The sequence below is a fragment of the Betta splendens genome, chromosome 21, assembly GCF_900634795.4.
Source record: "Betta splendens chromosome 21, fBetSpl5.4, whole genome shotgun sequence".
Classification (NCBI taxonomy): Eukaryota; Metazoa; Chordata; class Actinopteri; order Anabantiformes; family Osphronemidae; genus Betta; species Betta splendens.
In genome coordinates, this window is record NC_040899.1 from 6,878,535 (window position 1) to 6,897,386 (window position 18,852).

Here is an 18,852-nt window from a genome sequence, read left to right on the forward strand (position 1 = left end):
ATTGAGTTGATCTAACCCCCACAACTGGAGACTTCTTTCTATTTTTAAACGTTATTAGCACTGAACTAGCATGCCGCTGAAGCCATAACATTAATACGAGACTTCTAAGTCTCAGTCAGGATGACACACACACACACACACACACACACACACACACACACACACACACACACACACACACACACACACACACACACACACACACACACACACACACAAAACGCAATAGCAGCATTCACACATTTGTGCTTTATTGCTGTACAGGTAAAGTACTTATAAAACATTGGGAACATAATAATTATGAAATCTTACATATATTTTTTTCTCTCCACAAACACTAATGTATACAGGTTAAAATATACTGTATGTCATGTACAAAATGAAAATACAATAAAAACCAACACAATGAAAGGCAGTGTCTCTCTGGACATGTATGCATAAGCTGGGGGCACTGCTGTAGCACCAGAGAGCTGATCTCAGAGCAGATTCCTGACTAACCAGGATGACTGGGAGCAGTTTGGCAGCCGGGTCGCTTCCGTCAGACTGAGCGACCTCATCGGGGGCTCGTACGGCGGCGGTGGGTGCGGGGGCCGTTCCAGGTAAAGGGTGGATGTAGACGGACGACCAGGGCTCAGATGAGACAGTGCAGTGATTCACAGTGCAGCGGGGAGCAGTTCTTCACGTTGGACTCTTCTTTTCTTCAGTAAACGTGGTTTCACAGCATTCAAACAGCCGTTACGTTCTGCTTCAAGCTGACGAGCTTGGTCTTGTTTCCTCTTTGTCGTGCTCGATGGCAGATGGGTCCAAATCCTTGTGTGAATCAGCTCATTCGCGCCGTCATAAAAATGTCTGACATACTTTTGCCGTGCAGCGCTACTCATGCAACCCCAGTCACAGCGTGGGGCGGAAGTGATGGAGCCAATAAATACCTTTCTGTCATTCACCTGCTTTAAAACATGAACTGCACGAGTCGCTGTTGAGGACAGTAATCATTAAAAACACACACAGGCAGTGAAACAGAAAACCCTTCCACATTCATCCAGTCAGTCCAAAACGCAGCTTCGCTGGTTCTGATCCAACAACAGTTTCTTTAGAACATTTGCGCACCTTGATCCGCTGAAAGCAGCTGAGATGGAGCCTTTGACAGTGCTGCTAATTCGTGAGGCTGAATCAATCAGACGCGTTGCCGTGATCAGTGGGAAATGAGAAATCAATCACAGCTATCGACACCTTAGCGGCTCCTCCGATGCAGACCCATCTACACAGACCACGCAGGCTGTAGAAACACACCCGGTCCATTACAGACGGACAGGACACCACAGAGACACTGTGCAATAAAACATCCAGAGACAATGCAAACATCTGCATCATAGAAACAAAACAACAGGGTCAAGAGGGGCGAAGCCAATTATTAAATAGAGTATGAAGAATTTCATAGCCATAGACAATCACTCTGGAAAAAAAAACATTCACATTTTAAAATAAACCTCTTCTCTTCACGTCGGTCATTGCATCTAACCCGAGACATTCTTGGATCTCAGCCTCCCTCGTCCTCGCCTTCCATTTCAGTCTCTGTGCTTTTCTGCCATAGCGGAAGCTAGAACATATGACACTGGTGAATATTTACATTGTGGTTACCATGGTAACACCCGTAGAGCCAGTATTATGGAGACGACGTTGGGGGACTGGGGGGTCGTTCAGTGTGTCGGGGTGAAGGAGAATAGAAACCACAGCAGGAGGTGGGGCGTCCGTATGATGACGGTGTCGGTCTGTGCGTGAGGTCCTGAGCTCGGCACAGTCTCCTGAACCACACGCGTGTCCATGAGACACTAAAAGACAAGTCACTACTTCTGAAGTGTAACTGCTTTTGTCTTCCTCTTTTCAGCGCATTTTTTTTAAAATCTCTGTATAAATAGTACGTTTAGTCACCAGTGAAGCGCTGCAGCAGCTGGGATTTGGTCATGTGTCAGTCTGTACATGTCTGAATACATGGGATCTACTGGGTACATCCGTGTTTTATAACTACGCTTGTTGGGTTAGACTCGTATTCCACAAGTCATGTCACTTTGGCACAAAGTTTCATGTTCACGACATGAAAAAATATACCTGTCATCTAGAGCTTTAACACACAGTTTAAAACCCCTCTGCTTTGTTTCATGCCCTTCTTCATAAAGGTTAAGTGCGGTTTGCATTTTGGCCATAAGGTTTCATTCCTCAAAGGTTGGTGGTAACAACGGGGAGGAGAGGTGCACCTTGGGACATTACTGAGGTTACCCTGACCCCTGATCGCCCGTTGCCGGGGCAGTAGCACTTAAAGCCCAGACACGGGCGGCTAAGTGAGAGCTGTGTACCTGAAAGCGGCGCAGCCTGTTCAGAGGCGCTGAAAACTCGTAAACACTCGCAGGCCGTCACAGGCGCGAAGGTCACATGACGGCTCGTCAAGTATGTGTAGCACCAGGTTTAGGAATGAAGGGCCGTATCTTCCTACCGCACAAACACTGCTACTTGGTTTGACTCTTTACATCACGCCCCTCACAGGAAGTGCACCTTCACGGTTTCTCTTTTTGTCAGCGGGGTCGAGCTTCGTAGCTTCCTAAGGTAGAAGGGCATGCGCTCATGCTCTGGGGCTCGGAGCTGAGATGACTTTGTCCGCATAAAAAAACAAAAAAAAAAAACATCGGCGTGCGAGTGCGGCTGGAGAGCGAGGACGACTTGAAAGCCGGCGCTGTGATTGAGCGGCGCGGCCCCCGTCACGGAGAGGCCTTCCTGTTGGTCCACAGCAGTGTGGGGGGCAGGGACGGAGGCTGAGCCGCGCCGCGCTTCCACACACCCTGCGCCTCACACTGCACTCGCCGCCACTGCAGGAGGTCCCGCAGCGCGGCGCTGTCATCCCCGTTGGACAGACGCAGCCGCTGGAACACCTGGAGCAGAGACGGAGACGGAGCAGGTTTATGCCCAGGACAGGATGAAGAGCAGGGGAACAGCATGGTCAGGCTTCTGCAGGATGCAGGGAGGGAGTGGGATGAATAGATGTGGTTGTATGAGAAGGAAAAGATCATGAATAACTAGAAACTAAATGAATATTCATGTCAGAAGGACTTAAAATATCATCCTCTATCTTGTTTCTATTAGAGGTACAGTAAACATCAACTGTAACGGATCCATCATCCTCATAAAGTAATGACTGAGCCAATGATGTCTTATTTAAAATTTTCTCAAACAAACTGTTTAATCTGAGACGTTATGAGAGACGTGAGATGTAAGACGTCTATGACGCTGAACCGTCCCATGACAGTGCTGTTATAGCAGGAAGCCGTGGGGTAATCCCTGCTAAGTGGTCAAATTAATGGCAGCCCACTTCCACATTCCATCTGTGGGACTCACATACATTACCTCAAATAAGCTGATCCTTGTTACACACCGTCAAGTCAAGCACACACACACGCACACGCACGCACGCACACACACACGCACACACACGCACGCACGCACGCACGCACGCACGCACGCACACACACACACACACACACACACACACACACACACACACACACACACACACACAGTACTTCAGTGTTCATAGAACACATCATGAGTCATTTGTCAGTCAATACTCAGGTAAATCAATGGGACAAGAATTTTAATCTCCCTCAGTCACTATTATCTGCAATGACAGTGAACCCTGGTGATCCAGGCCGGATCATACTGTAACTGGCCTAAGGAACAAAAAACACAACACATCCCGCAACCAGAGATCCATATCTATTGGCTTCTTAAAATGTCTGAGTGAGTTCCAATGTTGTTTGTAGCTAAACCCACTCAACCAGTAAACACTGGTTTATTTGGGTTTATAGTCTCAGCATTAATCTAATTAATCACTGTTTGTTTTGTTTGACTGGGTTAATGGCTAACAACAATAAGTGTAGCCGTTACATGCATGCACATATTTGAAGCACACACCTATGTGTGCACATTTACAGCACACACAGCACAGATTGACTGGCTGCCAAAGCATAGCACTCATTGACCTAATCCATAATTTACACCTCCCTGTCAGGCTATTCTCTGCTCTGGCGCCAGCCAGGAACACCAGCTACCGGAACAGTAGTAAAGCAGGAACACTGTGTTCTCCTGCAATGCACATTTTATATGGAGGGGTACTGTACACACAGACATGCACATATTTCATACTTATTACCACATTATTGCTTTATAATGGTTGTATTCTTCAAACTGGTGCAGGAATCCATTAGTGTTTGAACCGAGCTGGTGGAATAACACTGGTCTGATGGACATCCCAAAGCTTTAGGGTTCAGTTGAACAGGACCAGTCCGTCGCCGCAGCAACGAAAAACCATTTTGGTTTATCCAATCCAGGCCCAGCGCTGCACCGACCAGCAAAACACACGCAAGGTTAGCAGCGCTTAAAGTCCGATAAGCTTGTGACTCATGAATGTGCGTCTCCAACTGGACTTCCTGGAAGCCGTTTTTTTTTACTTAGCAGTAACAACAACTCCCCCACTAACGCTGCCCCTGCATTTTTAGGTCACGGTTATTTTCTTTCTAAACACCTGCTCACTTCGAGTCCCTGCACCAATTTCACGAAGCAGCCAAAATAAAACACTTTCTGAATAAAGACAGCGCTATTACTTTTCAACCTTGAGTCACGGTAGCACTCTGAAAATGTAGTCATGACCTTACCGTAAGGGGACTGGATGATGTGGGGGGTGTTTATAATATCTATGAATACAAAAACATTCTATTTATCCAAATGGGTGAACAGAAGGTAAAACTAAAAGACTGGTGGTCAATGACAATGCTACTAAACTGAAACCTGCATTTCAGTGAATAGTTCAGGTGAAACTGACACAGTAACTTTACTCTATCATTCAAAAGACTCGTACGGAGAAAAAAAGTATCTGTTCCCTTGTTTAAATATTGTTCATCTCAGTACGAAATAGTCCCTCACCCATTTTAAATGTCATCACAAAGACTATTCATCTCTGTATCAACCAGTCATTTAGCGGTCGGTCGCTTTCACTCAATAAAACGCTGCTGAGTATTAGCAACAGGAACCAAAACAAGCCAGTCCATTAATTCCTAACTGAGTTTTCCACCCCCTCTGTTTCCTTCAGCCGTTCCTTTTAATTCGTCCCATCAGATGTGCAAATCCTGCATAAACTCAGCTTGGAATGCAACTAATTGAAAGGTATTCTGGGTCACTAACTTGTTCCCATCTCTTTAATGAACTCACAATAATGAACCTGTTCCAGACAAATCACCAAATTAGCATGGAAAGGAAGCAAATCCCTTCATGTTGTCGTTGATGACAACGGTGGGTTTGCATGAAGCGAAAAAGGCCACAGAAGAGCTGGAATGACGAGTAGGAAACAGCTCTTGGTCAGACGTAAAGCATCACGGTTTAAACTGAATAAAATCTCAGCAGATAATTAAGAAACAATAAAAAACTGGATTAGATTTAGATTTCCTGAAGCACACAACTAGCATCTTATCTAAGGACAAGGTTCAGGTGCAGTTACCCTCAAGAAATAATAAACACAAACAAGAGGGGAAAGAGCAGCAGGGTCACTGATTCTAGGGTCAGTTGATAGAGGGCAGATTACTCATCTGACTCCAGATCAGTGTTTAAATCATAATGAATACAGTAAGGAACATGTAGGGATGAGATGAGGTTCTGGAAAAGCCGTGACCAGTGACCCATATTTTCAGAAGACTTGAATGCTACTGTATAAATTTAATACGTGCAATGCATTTAAGGCCAAGGCTGCAGGATTGTTCTCGTATGTTCTTGTATTTAAGAATTCTTGGGAGTCACCTTTTGAGCCCACAGGATGCTAGACTGAAGCCTAGGCAGCCGGTGGAGTATTACTTTAACCTTACACAAGCCTTCCGAAATGAGTTCCAGGGCTACGATGATCCCACTCACTGGGTGGAGAGCTGCGAGGCAAGGCACACACTCACCACATGCCTACATGTGAACAGGGCTTCTAGCGAGCCCCCCACTCACGCTTTTAGATGGCGGCGCCCGCACCGAACGGAGAAAAGTTGAGATGTCCCCTCTGGAAGATAAAGGAGGGAGAGAGAGTAACGGCCGAGCGCATTAGAATTAAAGAAAGAGAGGGTGAAGACAGGAGGCGTTCAGGTACAGGAGCAGAGCAAAGGAGTTCATATGTTGGCAGAAAACCTTGGAACAGTGGACTGCTGCATTAGCAGTTGGAAGGAGTACAAACGGTAATCAACCTGAGCATTGTAAATTGGGAACAGAGCGTGCGCTCACATCTCTTGTGGCAGTGTCTTATGAATGATGTGTCCTGAGCTGCTCAGAAAACGGGACACTACGTACTCTGCTCGTTCTTGAGCTTCATGCACCGCTGACTGATGCAGTCTGTGCTGAATCTCAATCGTTTTCCATCTGCTGAAAGTTTCCTTTCGGTGCAACTTTCTAGGAGAGAAGAGCATTTACAGGGAGGACGCCGCCGTAGGAGACCTTCAACCTCCCAGGAAACCTGTGAGTCCAAACAGTCAAACTGTCTGTAACGACTGCCCTCGAAGCATCAGTCTGGTAATAAAAGCTGACGACACGTGTTAATGAGTTGTGATTAAATGTCAAACTTCTGTTTTGCTGCTTTGTTGCTTCCTAAACATCCGGAACGGAGGTTAACAAGCTAACTTCCGCCTTGACCTCCTCTTATCTCTGTGTAAAAACAACAACAAACAAATGAGCAGCGCACCATCGGAATGAATCACACATTTACAAGCTATTCTCACACTTCAAGACATGAGGTGCTCTGATAAAAATACACCCGAGTGTGAAAAACAACCGCATGTGACATTCTGCTCATAGGAACAGTGGACGCAAACACCAGAAACGAGGGCAAGAAGGTCTCGAAACAGGATGATGTGTCATTAAAGAGCTTGTATTCATCAGGTTGTAATAAAATGATTTGTTGAGGTAAAGCACGTGATAACTGTCAGGAGAGTGAAGTGCTTCAAATGATGTCAGTTTTAGTATCGTCCCAACAAAAATAAATGGCACTTGCTGACTTAAAGCATCTTTATGCTGTAGGGTTCTGGATGATCCTGGTGTGTTTACCTGAGTGTGATGACTGTCCATGTGTCTGTGCAGAGACGTTGTACTGTACGAATTGGACTTGCCGTTGCTCTCGTCCTCCAGCGATCCTGAACACACAATATCAAAAGCAGGTTATGAACAGAGCCCAGTCACTCGTAGAAGTGAATCTGTGCCTCCACAAGCAGCAATGGACAGTTCACTGGGTAACAGATGTGAGCAGCCAGATGTGAGCTCACAGATGTTTATTTCTGACAGTAAAGGCACAATAACGAGCTGCTACCGTTGGATATCTGGTTGCCGTTTTCTACGGGGGCGGGACTGGGAGAGTGAGAAGACTGGTTGTTGGCGTTCCTGTCCTGTAGCTGCAGGGATGGCGAGGTGGGGGCAGAGCCACAGTCCTCCCTCCCTGGCAAATTGATATTAGAATTGAATCCTGGAAGAACAGAGGGGAGAGTCAGTCCTTTGAGTGCAGGTCATATACATTACAGATCCTTCATAACATCGATGCACAGTACAGGGAATCAAATCGCTAATCGTGTGTTAAATGTCTGTATCTCTCATCCATTATCCGTCCAACCAATTATAAATCAGCATCCATTCAGGGAGGTGAAGCTACGTGACCTCCCTCTGCCCTGCTGCTGCTTCTGAGGCCTTGCATGGTATCACACACCGGCTGAGTAAGAGGCTATGGTTACATTTGTATATGAGAATATGAAGGGGAAGAATGTGGCTTCTGGCTCCCCCATGATCACAAAATGCCTAAATATGGTCCCGAGGTGTAGGTGAGCTTTTGGAGTCAAAAGGCAAGAGGAGGAGGAAGAGTGTGCAGGGAGGTTTATGAGAGGGAAGGCAGCAGTCACAGTGAGTACGTACATTTGTAATAAAGAGAATAGTGCAAAACAACTGGACCTTTATTCACTTTTGGCAATTTTGGATGCTGCGGCTGAGACACAACGTGTCTTGTGACATGTGACATTTCCTGCAGCCTGCCAGGACCCCTTTGCATTCCTGTGGCCGTCTCATACCCGGAGGACGAGGACAGGCTGGAGGAGCGGAGGGAGGCAGCTGCTCCTCACAGGGATGTCTGCGACAGCAACTGTGACCCCCGGTCACTCCCACAGGGTCAGGTATCCGGCGGGGCCATTAACGGCCGAGCGGGAACGGAAGTGGAGCGTCCCGTTAAGCCCCGCGGCATCCCTCCGCTTAGATCAGCGCGCCGCCGCGCTCTGCCCGCTCAAAATAACAGCAGAGCTGAGAGCGCCAGGCCCGGCCTGTGTCACATACACTGCTTCCATGACGCCAGCGCTTTTTCCTGCACAAGTCCGGGAGCTGATGAAGAGTCAAGTGCAAGACGTCACATGAGGCGTATGTGTCAGAGTGTGCATTGCTCTCATACCGTCTCATATAAGGAGCGCAGCTTCATGTCTCCTGCACCTCACTGCTATATATGTCCAATTCAAGAGAAGAGCATGATATAATGAGTATTCATTTGCAAAAAGCCAGAATGTTTAGTTTGCACCTTCTGAGCTGTCACATTGACTTCAATAGAACATGAGTGAGCTGCTAAATATTTGATGCCCATCCTCATCATTCTGCTGCTCATGTATTATTAACTTAGCCACAGCTAATACACCTTGAGGTAGCAGGGCCTCCGCTGAAACACATTGGAACGATGCATATTCTGCCTCGTGGGAAAATTCTGTAATTTCTCAAAATCAGCGCAGCCTCCGCAATCACAATGACAGCGCGGAGAAAGCGCTGCGTGAGTCTGAAACGAGCCAACCCACGCTGACCCATTTCATTAACAACACCTAACAAATATGTTTGTCCCGTTTCTGCAAAGGTCAACATTTGCATCATTGACACCGGGATGCGTTTTGCAGGAACAACGCGGCAAGATCAAGCGCCTGCTCCCGTCTGACGCCAAGGGTCCTACAGTAACTAGCTCATTAGCTAACATGTTAGAAGGCAGCTGCAGCAGCCAAGGGGCGCTGCACCGGGGACTGTAACAAATGGGCTGCCTCAACTGGGCCAAAGAGTTTGGCAAGCTACAACACCTAAATTGATGTTTCTAAATGTAGAGAATGGGGATTGATTAATGAGAAAGCCTCTTGGGTGCTGGTGAACCTCAACTCCCTACCACTTAAACACAGAGTTCGCAGGCCTACACCCACACCCAAAAACAGGGGTCATTACTCACCGGGGGCTCTGTGCTCCTCCTGTTGTACGGGAGGTAATCATCCAGTACCAAATAAAAGACCTGGCACAGGGCAGACTAGGACCTGAACTCATCACAGCTGACAGAACACATACAGAGCTATATATGTATACACAAGCATCCCTACACACATGGGGCCTCACTCAGTGATGGACTGACTGAAAGAGCGAACGCTGGTTCCATTTCCCTCACACTCATACCTTCACACCAACAGGTTGACATGTGTGAACCTATGACATGACTGGGCCTCAGCTTCATGCTGCTACGTCAAGTGGACCATTCACCCGTGAATCCACATACAAATAATGATAATTGGAGGTTATACTGCTACTTTATTCTATGGTAGGGCTCGACATGTGACTTTCTCTTTTCTGGTCTCAGTGTATGAGTGTCACCGACTGACCTCCATCTCTCATCTTGCGGCCAGACTTCCTGAGCAAGCTTCTTCCAGAGCTGAACAGAGTGTTAAGTTCATCAAGGGGGCTAGTCAGAGGTCTGCCGTTGGCTGGGTTGAACAGCAGGGGGGAGGACGAGCACGAGTGTGCTCTCCGAGGCTCAGGGCGGGTCGTCTTCACTGGGGAGTAGGGAGGCGGCTTCCCCAGTGGATCCCCACCTGCCCTCTGTGAGGAGGGTTTGGGCGAATCTGAACCCCCTGTGACTGACGCCGCTCGCGTTAAAGCCAGGAAGGTGGCCTCGGGCGGGAAGGTGAAGTGTGAGGGGGGTCTGTATGGAGGAGGGGGGGCACTGGGGGGAGGAGGCATGGGCGGAGGGGTGAGTGGCGGCGTGGACTTCTTCTCTGGCATGAGGACGGTGAGGCTGGGGGAGGAGTCGGCCCTTTGGCGGGCGTACTGTGGAGACAGAGGGCTGTCTGGGCCAGTAGCGTAGTTCAGGTTTGTCTCAAACACCGGAAGCTTCTTTACCTCTAGAGGGGTGAGAGGCGACTCATCTGAAGCAGGAGAGCAAGTGACGGGGGAGGGCGGAAACACTAGCAGAGGTGGACGGTGGGGGAGCAGGTTGGGAAAGGGAGCAGGGATGTCACAGTTTCCATCTTTACCAGGCTGGTGTTTCAGAGGAGCACTGCCGGATGTGGTCTGCGAGTGGGCAGCGTCCACGGCACATGGCATCCGTTTGGCCTCCCCACCCTGAGGAGGCGACGAGCCTAGCCCCACCAAACCAAGGCCTAAGCCCTCCAGTTTGGTCGTCTTGGTAACTGAAGCAGCGCCACCATCTTCTGAGGGGAAATATTTCATTTCCTCATAGACGGCTTCGGAGTCAGCCTGCTCCGGGCTATCGGGGGGCTCCTGGAGGCTTCGAGCCCGTGGCTGAGAGCCCACCATCTCTATGTAAACATCCTCATCGTGGCCTTGGAACAGACTCAGCGCCACCCCTTGCGGGCCGTCGATGGAGGCTGCTCTCTGCATCAAACCGCCAAAGCCTCCAAAGCCTCCGGCACGGGACAGCAGGGCCAGTTTTACGTCCGCGGGGCGCAGCTGGTGGAGCTGGGGAGCAACAGCATTGATCTCCTCATATGAGCCTGTCAGCTTGGTGTTGGGACTGCGCTTAGGTTTGGGGGGTGGCACCTTCCTCATGGTTGTGTAGTCATCACTGTGGGGGCGGGGCTTGGACAAGGCTGAGGAAAAATTATGTCAAAGCATAAGGCATTAGAACGGGGGCACAAGAACAACCATCTGATCTGATCTAGTCAAAGAAATAGGGGGAAAGTACCTGCAGGGTCTGTTGGGGATAACTGGGACTTCGGGGGGCTTCCAGCTGGAGACCCGCAGCCCTCTGGAGTGGGGCTCTCCTTAGCTGCCATCACCAGGCCGGCACTAACTGCTTCATAAGACGCACTCAGGCGAGTGTTGGGGTCCCTTTTTGGTTTGGGGGGCGGTTGCTTCCGAGGTGAGGAGAGGCCGCCCCATCCTGCACTGTCGTCGTTGGCATGAACTGCGTATGGCGGCGCCGGTTTGATGGGTGGACTGGCTGAAGAGTGGACATTCTCCACGGCAAGGGGAGCAGGAACTGAGCTGGATCGAAAGTGGCGAATAATTCGACTGCCGCCGCTGACAGGGCCCTCGTGAAGCTTCCCACTTTTCTCCACGGCCCTGTGAACGGGTACAAGAAGTATAGAATTCATGTAAAAGCAGCCGTTAAGTAGCAAAGGGTCTGATATAAAGGATGCCTCAGTACAGCAGCTCATGATTAATAATTATTAGCAATAGTTAATGCATTTTATATCAGAACCAGGTGATGCAGAGTTGCACAGTTTGCAGCTTTACCGTCTCACAGGCTGATCCTCCTCTTTGCCCACCGGCTCAGGCCTCTCTCCAAGGGGTGGGCTGCAACCAGCGGCGTGGACGAGGCTGTTGCCATGGCAGCGCAGGCGGTCGCTCTCCCGCGCAATGTCGGACGCATTCTGAAGGACCAGCTGATCGTAGGTCCGCAGCCCCATGTCCTCGGCCCCCTGCAGGAAGCGCTGCACGCCGCCTTCCTCCGCCCGCCGCGCCGACAGCGTGCGGCGGACGCTCCGCCGGGCCAGCCAGCCGCGCGCCACTAGAACCCAAGCGGCACACGCGTCACCGACGTCACTAGCATCTCCAGCAGCTGCTACTCAGCCGTTCAGGGTGTTACCTTTCTGACAGGTGATGATCTTCCTGCGGTGCTGGTAACAGCGGTCGGTGAGCTGCTCTGCCTGCCAGTATCGGAGGAACACTTTGCTGCTGCCCATCTGCACCAGAAGACATGTTGTGATCAGAATCATGCCACACAGGACACCGGCCTCATCATCAGCCAAAGGAAGCAGCCGGCAGTTTTGCTAGTGGTCCCACAAGCGTGTGAGTTGTTTATTGGACAGATAGAGGAGTAGTGATGTGTAATAATGGGTGGGTGTGGAGCGTGGGCAGGGCGTAGGCGTACATGTTGACACTACATTTGCTTCCTGAACTCGAGGGGTGAGAAAGGTCATTCAATACCAGGTGCTCAGGATTGTGGGGCTAACATATGTCCATGGCCACTATTCATTCCAACACATGCTAATTGTAGGTCTTATGTGGCTGCGTAAAACAGGGGTGCATGGGAAGGCGCCGGCGCGGCATTGTTGTTTGCGTGTGTGAGGCAGGAGCTCATGTGACCTGTGGGGTCACTCACGCAGACACAACAGCAGTCTAGCAGACAGAGAGAGAAAAAGGGGGGGGGGCAGATGTGTGTGAGCAGAATTATGATGAGATGGGACAGCTGGAACGAGCTGTCAAAGATTCCATGGGATCTTTCAGTTAGAGGGTCAGGGATTAAGGCATTTGGCAAATCTTTTGTTATTGATGGAGACAGAAAAAGACACAGCACACACACACACACACACACACCTGCCATCCCTGGAGTTTGGACTGTTGCAGCACGGAGCGGCACCGCTCCTCTGCAGACAACTTCTTCTTGTCTCCCAGCATCGGGACCACGAGGTCTTTATACCTGAGGCGCACGAAGAGAAACAAAAACAATGAGAAATGCAGCGACGAAGCATCTCGAAGAGCAGCATTTTTAAATATTCACAAGACAAAGTGACACCGCCTCTTTTCAGAAACAATGGGTTCACAGGTCAGGGAGGTCGTACGGCAGAGCAGCCAAACAGCATCTGTTCCTATTGGCCCTGGGCAACGGTTGCTATGAACTGTCAGCTGGACAGAGACAGTGGTTTGTTTGTGCCTGAGGTTGTGGGGGAGAGAGGGAACGCGTGCTCAGAGAGAGAACGTATAGCTGTTTACTCTGACCTGACTTTATTCATCTAGTGGATTTCATAAAGGGTTTCATCAAAATAAGAATAAAGCTTAACAAAGTCAAAAGCTACGATCACAGTAATCACAGGATGCTATAAGATGGTAAATGATAATGTCTATACACAAAAACCGTAAACTTCCTAACAGCTGCTCAGAGCACTTGGTCACTGAGTGCGTGTGTTATTGATGAGAGACAGAGCCACTCCATGACGTCACTCGTCTGATGGGGCAGAAATAACAAGTAGATGGTTGGTGGCATAAAACGCCTGTGTTGTCAGCAGTGAGTTAGCAAGTGCACACAAATGTGGGATGTGTTTGATTTGCAGCGGTGAGGTCTGTTTGAACTTTCCCTAACCCTCCCCATGTATGATAATACCAGTGCTGCAGACAGCACACACTGTCCCCCTGGGCCTGTAAAACACAATGAACTCGTAAAACCCATGACCTCCCCTATGAGGATATGAAAACCATACATAGTCGCAGCTTTTACAAGACCCAGGAGGGCCTAATGTGGACTAAAACACTGAGACATCTCCTTTGGTAAGGCTTTAAATGGAGACATTACGGGGCATTGTCCTCTTTGACCCAAAGACCATCAGTGGCAATAAGCAATTAGCGTCTCCAAGGTAAAGCAAAGAAGAAGTCAACAGCTCCCATCCAGCTGACACGTTCTCAAAGAACACGGGGCGTTTTTAGTAATGGACACTCATCATAGTGGTCAGTGCTGCTGTTGTGTAGATAATGAATTGTTTACCCATCAGTTGAGCGTAATGGGGAGCCGCTCGCAGCCAGCCATAAAGAAATATGACCTCTGTGCTTAAGAGCTTCATTTAGGATCCGTCACATCACTTTCTCATCCAGTTTCTATGAGTGTACAGTAGACAGCAGCACATGTAACCAACCAACCAAGTCCTATATGACCTTACACACTGGCAGAGAACACAGTGCATCATAGAAGGCAAATAAAAGCAACACTAGTGATTTCTGCATAAATCACTCTGTTTACTCTGTTAATGTAATTCACGTCATGAATTTATGACTGCATTAACTGGCCTCAATGGTTCCAGTGTGTATTTACTTGCACATGTTGGTGAGTTTCTCTTTGAACCTACTGTACATTTACTGTAGCAGCCTCAAAAGCAATCGCTGGAGAAACACCAAAGAAATAAAAAGAAACAATGAGGGATCTCTGGGCCTGCGAGGAAATAGAAAATGGTGGTTAAGAGCAAAAAAACACGAGAGACGAGAAGGAGAATGGAGTGAGAGCGACTTCTGTGAGGACAGCGGTTCAGTCCACCCCCGCTCTGCAGCCAGTGTTCATTCATGTGCTCCTTCTGCGCTGAACCCAGTGCTGCAGAGATATTTGAATGGCAGAAGGGCTGGGTTGTCTAGTATCTCTGTGCTGTGAGTGGCGGCCACTCAAATTAAGCATGGTGTTAATGCATAAACAGCAGGACAGAGACAAAAGACACGCACAAAAGGCCCATTTGTATGAACTGAAAAACATAAACACATTCCCTCAGTGCACACAGACCAGCGCTGGGAAGTAATGTATCATTGATTAAAACATAATATTGATTTGAAACCAGATTGACAAATGTAGGAGTGGAGGCCAGTTCATCCGTGCGACTCCAGACGCTTGCTTGCTCTCCTTTGTTGGAGGCAGTGCAGCCTATCGAGAGGCCTCCTCTCTGCTACAGGACCCGGCCACCTCTGAGCATCTCCCTCCGCACCGCAAACACCTGCGATGGAGGAATAAATCAAACGCGCTCTCTCTCACGGTGGGGATAATGCGTCCACCTGCGGGTCGCAGCAGGCTCCTTTTTTGTGAATGTAGCCTCATACATTACTGTCCCGCATATATAATACCACTGGAGTGCTCAGTCACCCCGTGTTGTCTTTGGCGATCACTCTGGAGAGCGTTTAATTAAAATTAACCTCTGAGGAGAGAAGAGCAGATGAAAACATCTTGCAAAAAAATGTAGTAGATTTTCACAAAGTACTAAACACGTCTGCATGGTAATGGCATCCTAGCAGTAAAACGGTGCATTTCACTAGTCCACTGATGTCACACACACTGGTTTATACGCAGCCCAGTCATAGTTTAGTTTCCCTTTTTTGGAAACCAGTTGCCTCTTGTGATACTCTATCTACTAGTCACACATTGCTAACACATACCGTAGATTAACATCCGGCATGTGGCTGCCTAAATATATGTGACATTGACTACACACATTCTCAGACAAGGACAAAAAAAACCCTCATCTGGAATCTCTCAACTTGACCAATTCCTTTTTATAGGGTACATTCAACAAACGGCACGATGCAGATTGTATCTATCCAGTCACCACAGGATTTGAAGCAGGGCCTCCTGGAGGCTGCGCCCACTAGTAGAGCACAACATGTAAGGAACAGAAAGTAAGCCAGAGCCAGAAGTGGATCATCAGGAGCACATGGACACAGGGAACCCCAGGAGCACAGAAGCGAGGTGATGGAGACTGTAATGACTCACATTTAAACGTGGGACATAGCGACCCCATGCACGGTGTCAGGCTGACACAGGAAATGTGATATTCATCAGTGGACTCCCATCAATGGGAGTTCTCAATAAGCCTTTCGATGTTAACCTGTCCTTCTATCATTAAAGGTTGCTGTGACTTTCTAATAGGGTTTATGAACCGGTACAGTATCGCTGCATTCAGATGCTGATAAAGAAAGCAGGCGCTGTCAGACTTTCAGCTCGCTGTGACCTGTTCACTGTGTCGTACGAGAACGGAAAGATCACGGTGACCCACCGGGGCCTTGGGAAATCGGTGTGACAAATGGATGAGGAGGCAGACAAATGTTGCTTTGTTTGAAGAAGGCAGACAGAGGAGGAACTTTAGAGGCAGTACATGCGGCGGCACTGACCTGCTGAGGAAGCCGGGGAACGACAGGCGGACGGGGTATCCGTACCGGACCACACGCACCATCTCAAGTACCCCAATGTACTGCAGCTGGGTAGAGACGTGGAAGCTGTCGAACGCGTCCGGCTGAGCGCCGGCGTTGGGCCGGACGCACTCCACGAAGTGGGGGGTACAAGCCTGCAGCTTGCTGATCACCTCTGACATGGAGTTCTAACAAAGGAAAAAGACTGGATGCATTTACAGTGAAGCGGCTCGAGGAACACTGTGTGTTGTGCTACTGGAGTTTAAAAACTCTGATGATGATGTACAGTACAGTGAGCGGTGCTTTGTGGCTCCTGCTGCAGATGTGTAGCCGTGTCACAGTCACAGTGAGATCATGTGGTGCTTGTGACAAAGTGGTCTCATTTTTGTGGGTGTGTTTCTCCTCTGGCGCATTAAAAAAAAAAAAAGAGAGAGAGAGAGAGAGCGATTGTGGCTCCAGTGTGAGCGAGCTTTTCTTAAAACTCACTGACGCCGCGTCCAAGTCCACACAGACGCACACATGGCCGTGCACGTAAACACTCGCATCTGTTTTCTCAGCCCTCCTCCCGCTGACGTCAGTCGGCGCTCTCCATGCCCTCAGGTTCCGCGCCGAGCACCTCGCCCCTCGGCTTCGAGCGTCACTGCCCGCATTCAAACGTCGGCGCTCGACGCACGCGCGCGCGCACAAAGGGGCGCACACGCGCTACACAGTGGCTGTTGTTCATTGTCCATTCATTCATGTGGAGAGCTTCATGTTTGGCTTGGTACAGCATCGCTTCTCAGCCCACTCTCTCCTTCCCTGCCATTCCCCAAGGGATCCGTCAACCACAAGCCCACAACTCTGATTGTGCAACACACTGGCTTCATTCACACCGAAGGTACTGCTTCTCTGAGCACATTTCAGCCTCCTTGCATCAGCAGCAGACGCCGAGCGGCTCTGCTCTCACTGAATATTATGCTTACTTTACTGTATACAGTTAAGGAATGAGTCAAAGACTGTTTTGTGTGAGAATGTAGGTCAGTGTTATGGGGACTGGAAATCTCCACAGCACATGCAGACAACGTCCACAGCACGTACCAGCTCTGTCATGTGTGGATATTTCCACTAGTATAGAATGGAAAAGGTTCTTACCCTCAGCTGGACACCCACTGTGACGGGCCCACAGCGTTCCAGCCATTGGAGGATCGAGCTCGACCCTTTCTTCTTCAAGATCTGACAATTAAAGAAAGGAGACAACACAACGTGTTACTGTATAAGTTTACAATCCCGTCTTGGTTGTTTCTGCAATAAATCTGTTTTTATTCTACACACAGGCTTTTTCTTATCAAATGTTATGGTCTAAGAACAGACACCCTCACTTTTGTGTTGTATAAAGCCTCCTGAGGCAAATGTGTGATCTGTGCTGCAATATTACCTAATGCTTCTGTTGGGACAGATCAGGGGGTTAAACAGGTCTTATGTAAGACTTTGCTCGATGGCTAATGAGCCACAGACATGGCAGCAGGACCCCAGGAGGTTAAACAGCCAGTGAGCGTCCCCGAACCATAGAGCGGATCAAGTGGAAAAGGAGCATAAGCTACAGGAAGATGCGTTCACCAGGTGTGTGATTTGTGTCTTTCTGGTTTTATGGCAGAGCTTCTATGTGTTTGCTGTGCGCTGCACAGGGCCATACAAAGAAATCCAGCTCCCAAAGGTTTGCGCATGGCACAGCGGTGGGAAGCAACTTAAATTAGACTGTTGTTTATTTCCAAAAATAGATTTTTTCCATCCATCTGCACAGAAGTCAGTTCTCAGTTTAAACAAACAGCTTCTGACTGATTAGGACTCAAATCAGACTCAAATCCTCTGGTTTAATAATGAAAACATATTAAACTGGAACATATATTTAATGGGCTTAAGTATGAGTGGTTGGATGGGCAGGAGCTACAGGTACAGTGCAGCAACACACTGCAGACTCATCATACTGTGAGTTTACTGTACCTTGGGAAGGTCGTGATACCGCCGGGCCTTTTGGGGCACAGGGCTGTCACTGACAACGGCTGATGGCATCCTGTGAAGCAGCAAGGCGGCTTTAGGCCCCCGGAGTCCTGCGCGGCCCTGGGCAGCTGGCACCAGTGAACCAGTCTGAGTCAGCTTGGACTGGAAGAGCTGCTGCAGTAACACACTCTCGGTGGCTGCCGGGCACAAAACAAACAGGCGCAGGGGGGGAAGAAAGCAGGAGTGAAAAGGGGCAATAGCATTGGTGGAAATAGGTGGGTGGAGGATAATAAGGAGAGGTGGGATGGACAGAGAGAAAGAACAAAAGAAACAGGCACACAAAGTTGGGCCGCGTGTAAACAATCGGTTCGGCAACAAGAGGGGGTGGAGCGTGCCACTCGACAACACGTGGAGCGGTTTACTGCAACAATGAGCCCATTCACAAAGGCAGGGGACGTGTGCGTAAACGTGGGCGTGACCTCAAAGGGTGAGGGAGCAGGGAGGATCACAGGTAGGCGTGCTGCAAAATATGAACTAATATAAGGACTTAAGCTCTGAAGGGACCTGAGTTTTCACTTAAAGCATCACCACAGCCTGAATCTGGGTTTAAACCTTGAAGGGACGGGAGGACACCCGTAGGAATCAAGCACACGCGTGCGGAGCCGAGCATCAACTCAGGCAGACGAAGGGATAACGGCCAAGTGTGAGTGAAGGGCTAGCTTTTAGAAGATTAGCCTCATCATGTAAATTATAGCAATTAGGCCGCTGGACGCAGGGCCGGCCTGGCACTCACACAATCACTGCCTGTGTCGCGCGAACCACAACACTCTGCATCTGGCAGCGTCTGTAGACAATATACGCACAGAC

General features: G+C 49.0%; 1 protein-coding gene across 7 annotated transcripts in view; it reads right to left on the reverse strand.

The window, feature by feature from the left end:
* Positions 1-229: 229 nt before the first annotated feature.
* myo16 (myosin XVI) overlaps positions 230-18,852 on the reverse strand; it is a 50,379-nt gene continuing 31,756 nt past the window's right edge. For 2 of the 7 annotated variants that reach the window (XM_055504957.1, XM_029136013.3), the window contains exons 25-34: positions 17,989-18,182; positions 17,140-17,220; positions 15,991-16,196; positions 12,673-12,775; positions 11,942-12,038; positions 11,590-11,863; positions 11,036-11,415; positions 9,714-10,940; positions 7,373-7,525; positions 6,721-7,199 (exon numbers count right to left, since the gene is read on the reverse strand). In XM_055504957.1, coding sequence (XP_055360932.1) covers positions 6,859-7,199; positions 7,373-7,525; positions 9,714-10,940; positions 11,036-11,415; positions 11,590-11,863; positions 11,942-12,038; positions 12,673-12,775; positions 15,991-16,196; positions 17,140-17,220; positions 17,989-18,182 — 3,056 coding nt within the window. In that variant the 3' untranslated portion in view covers positions 6,721-6,858. The other 5 variants (XM_029136016.3, XR_003784127.3, XM_029136015.3 and 2 more) reach the window with 5 other exon arrangements.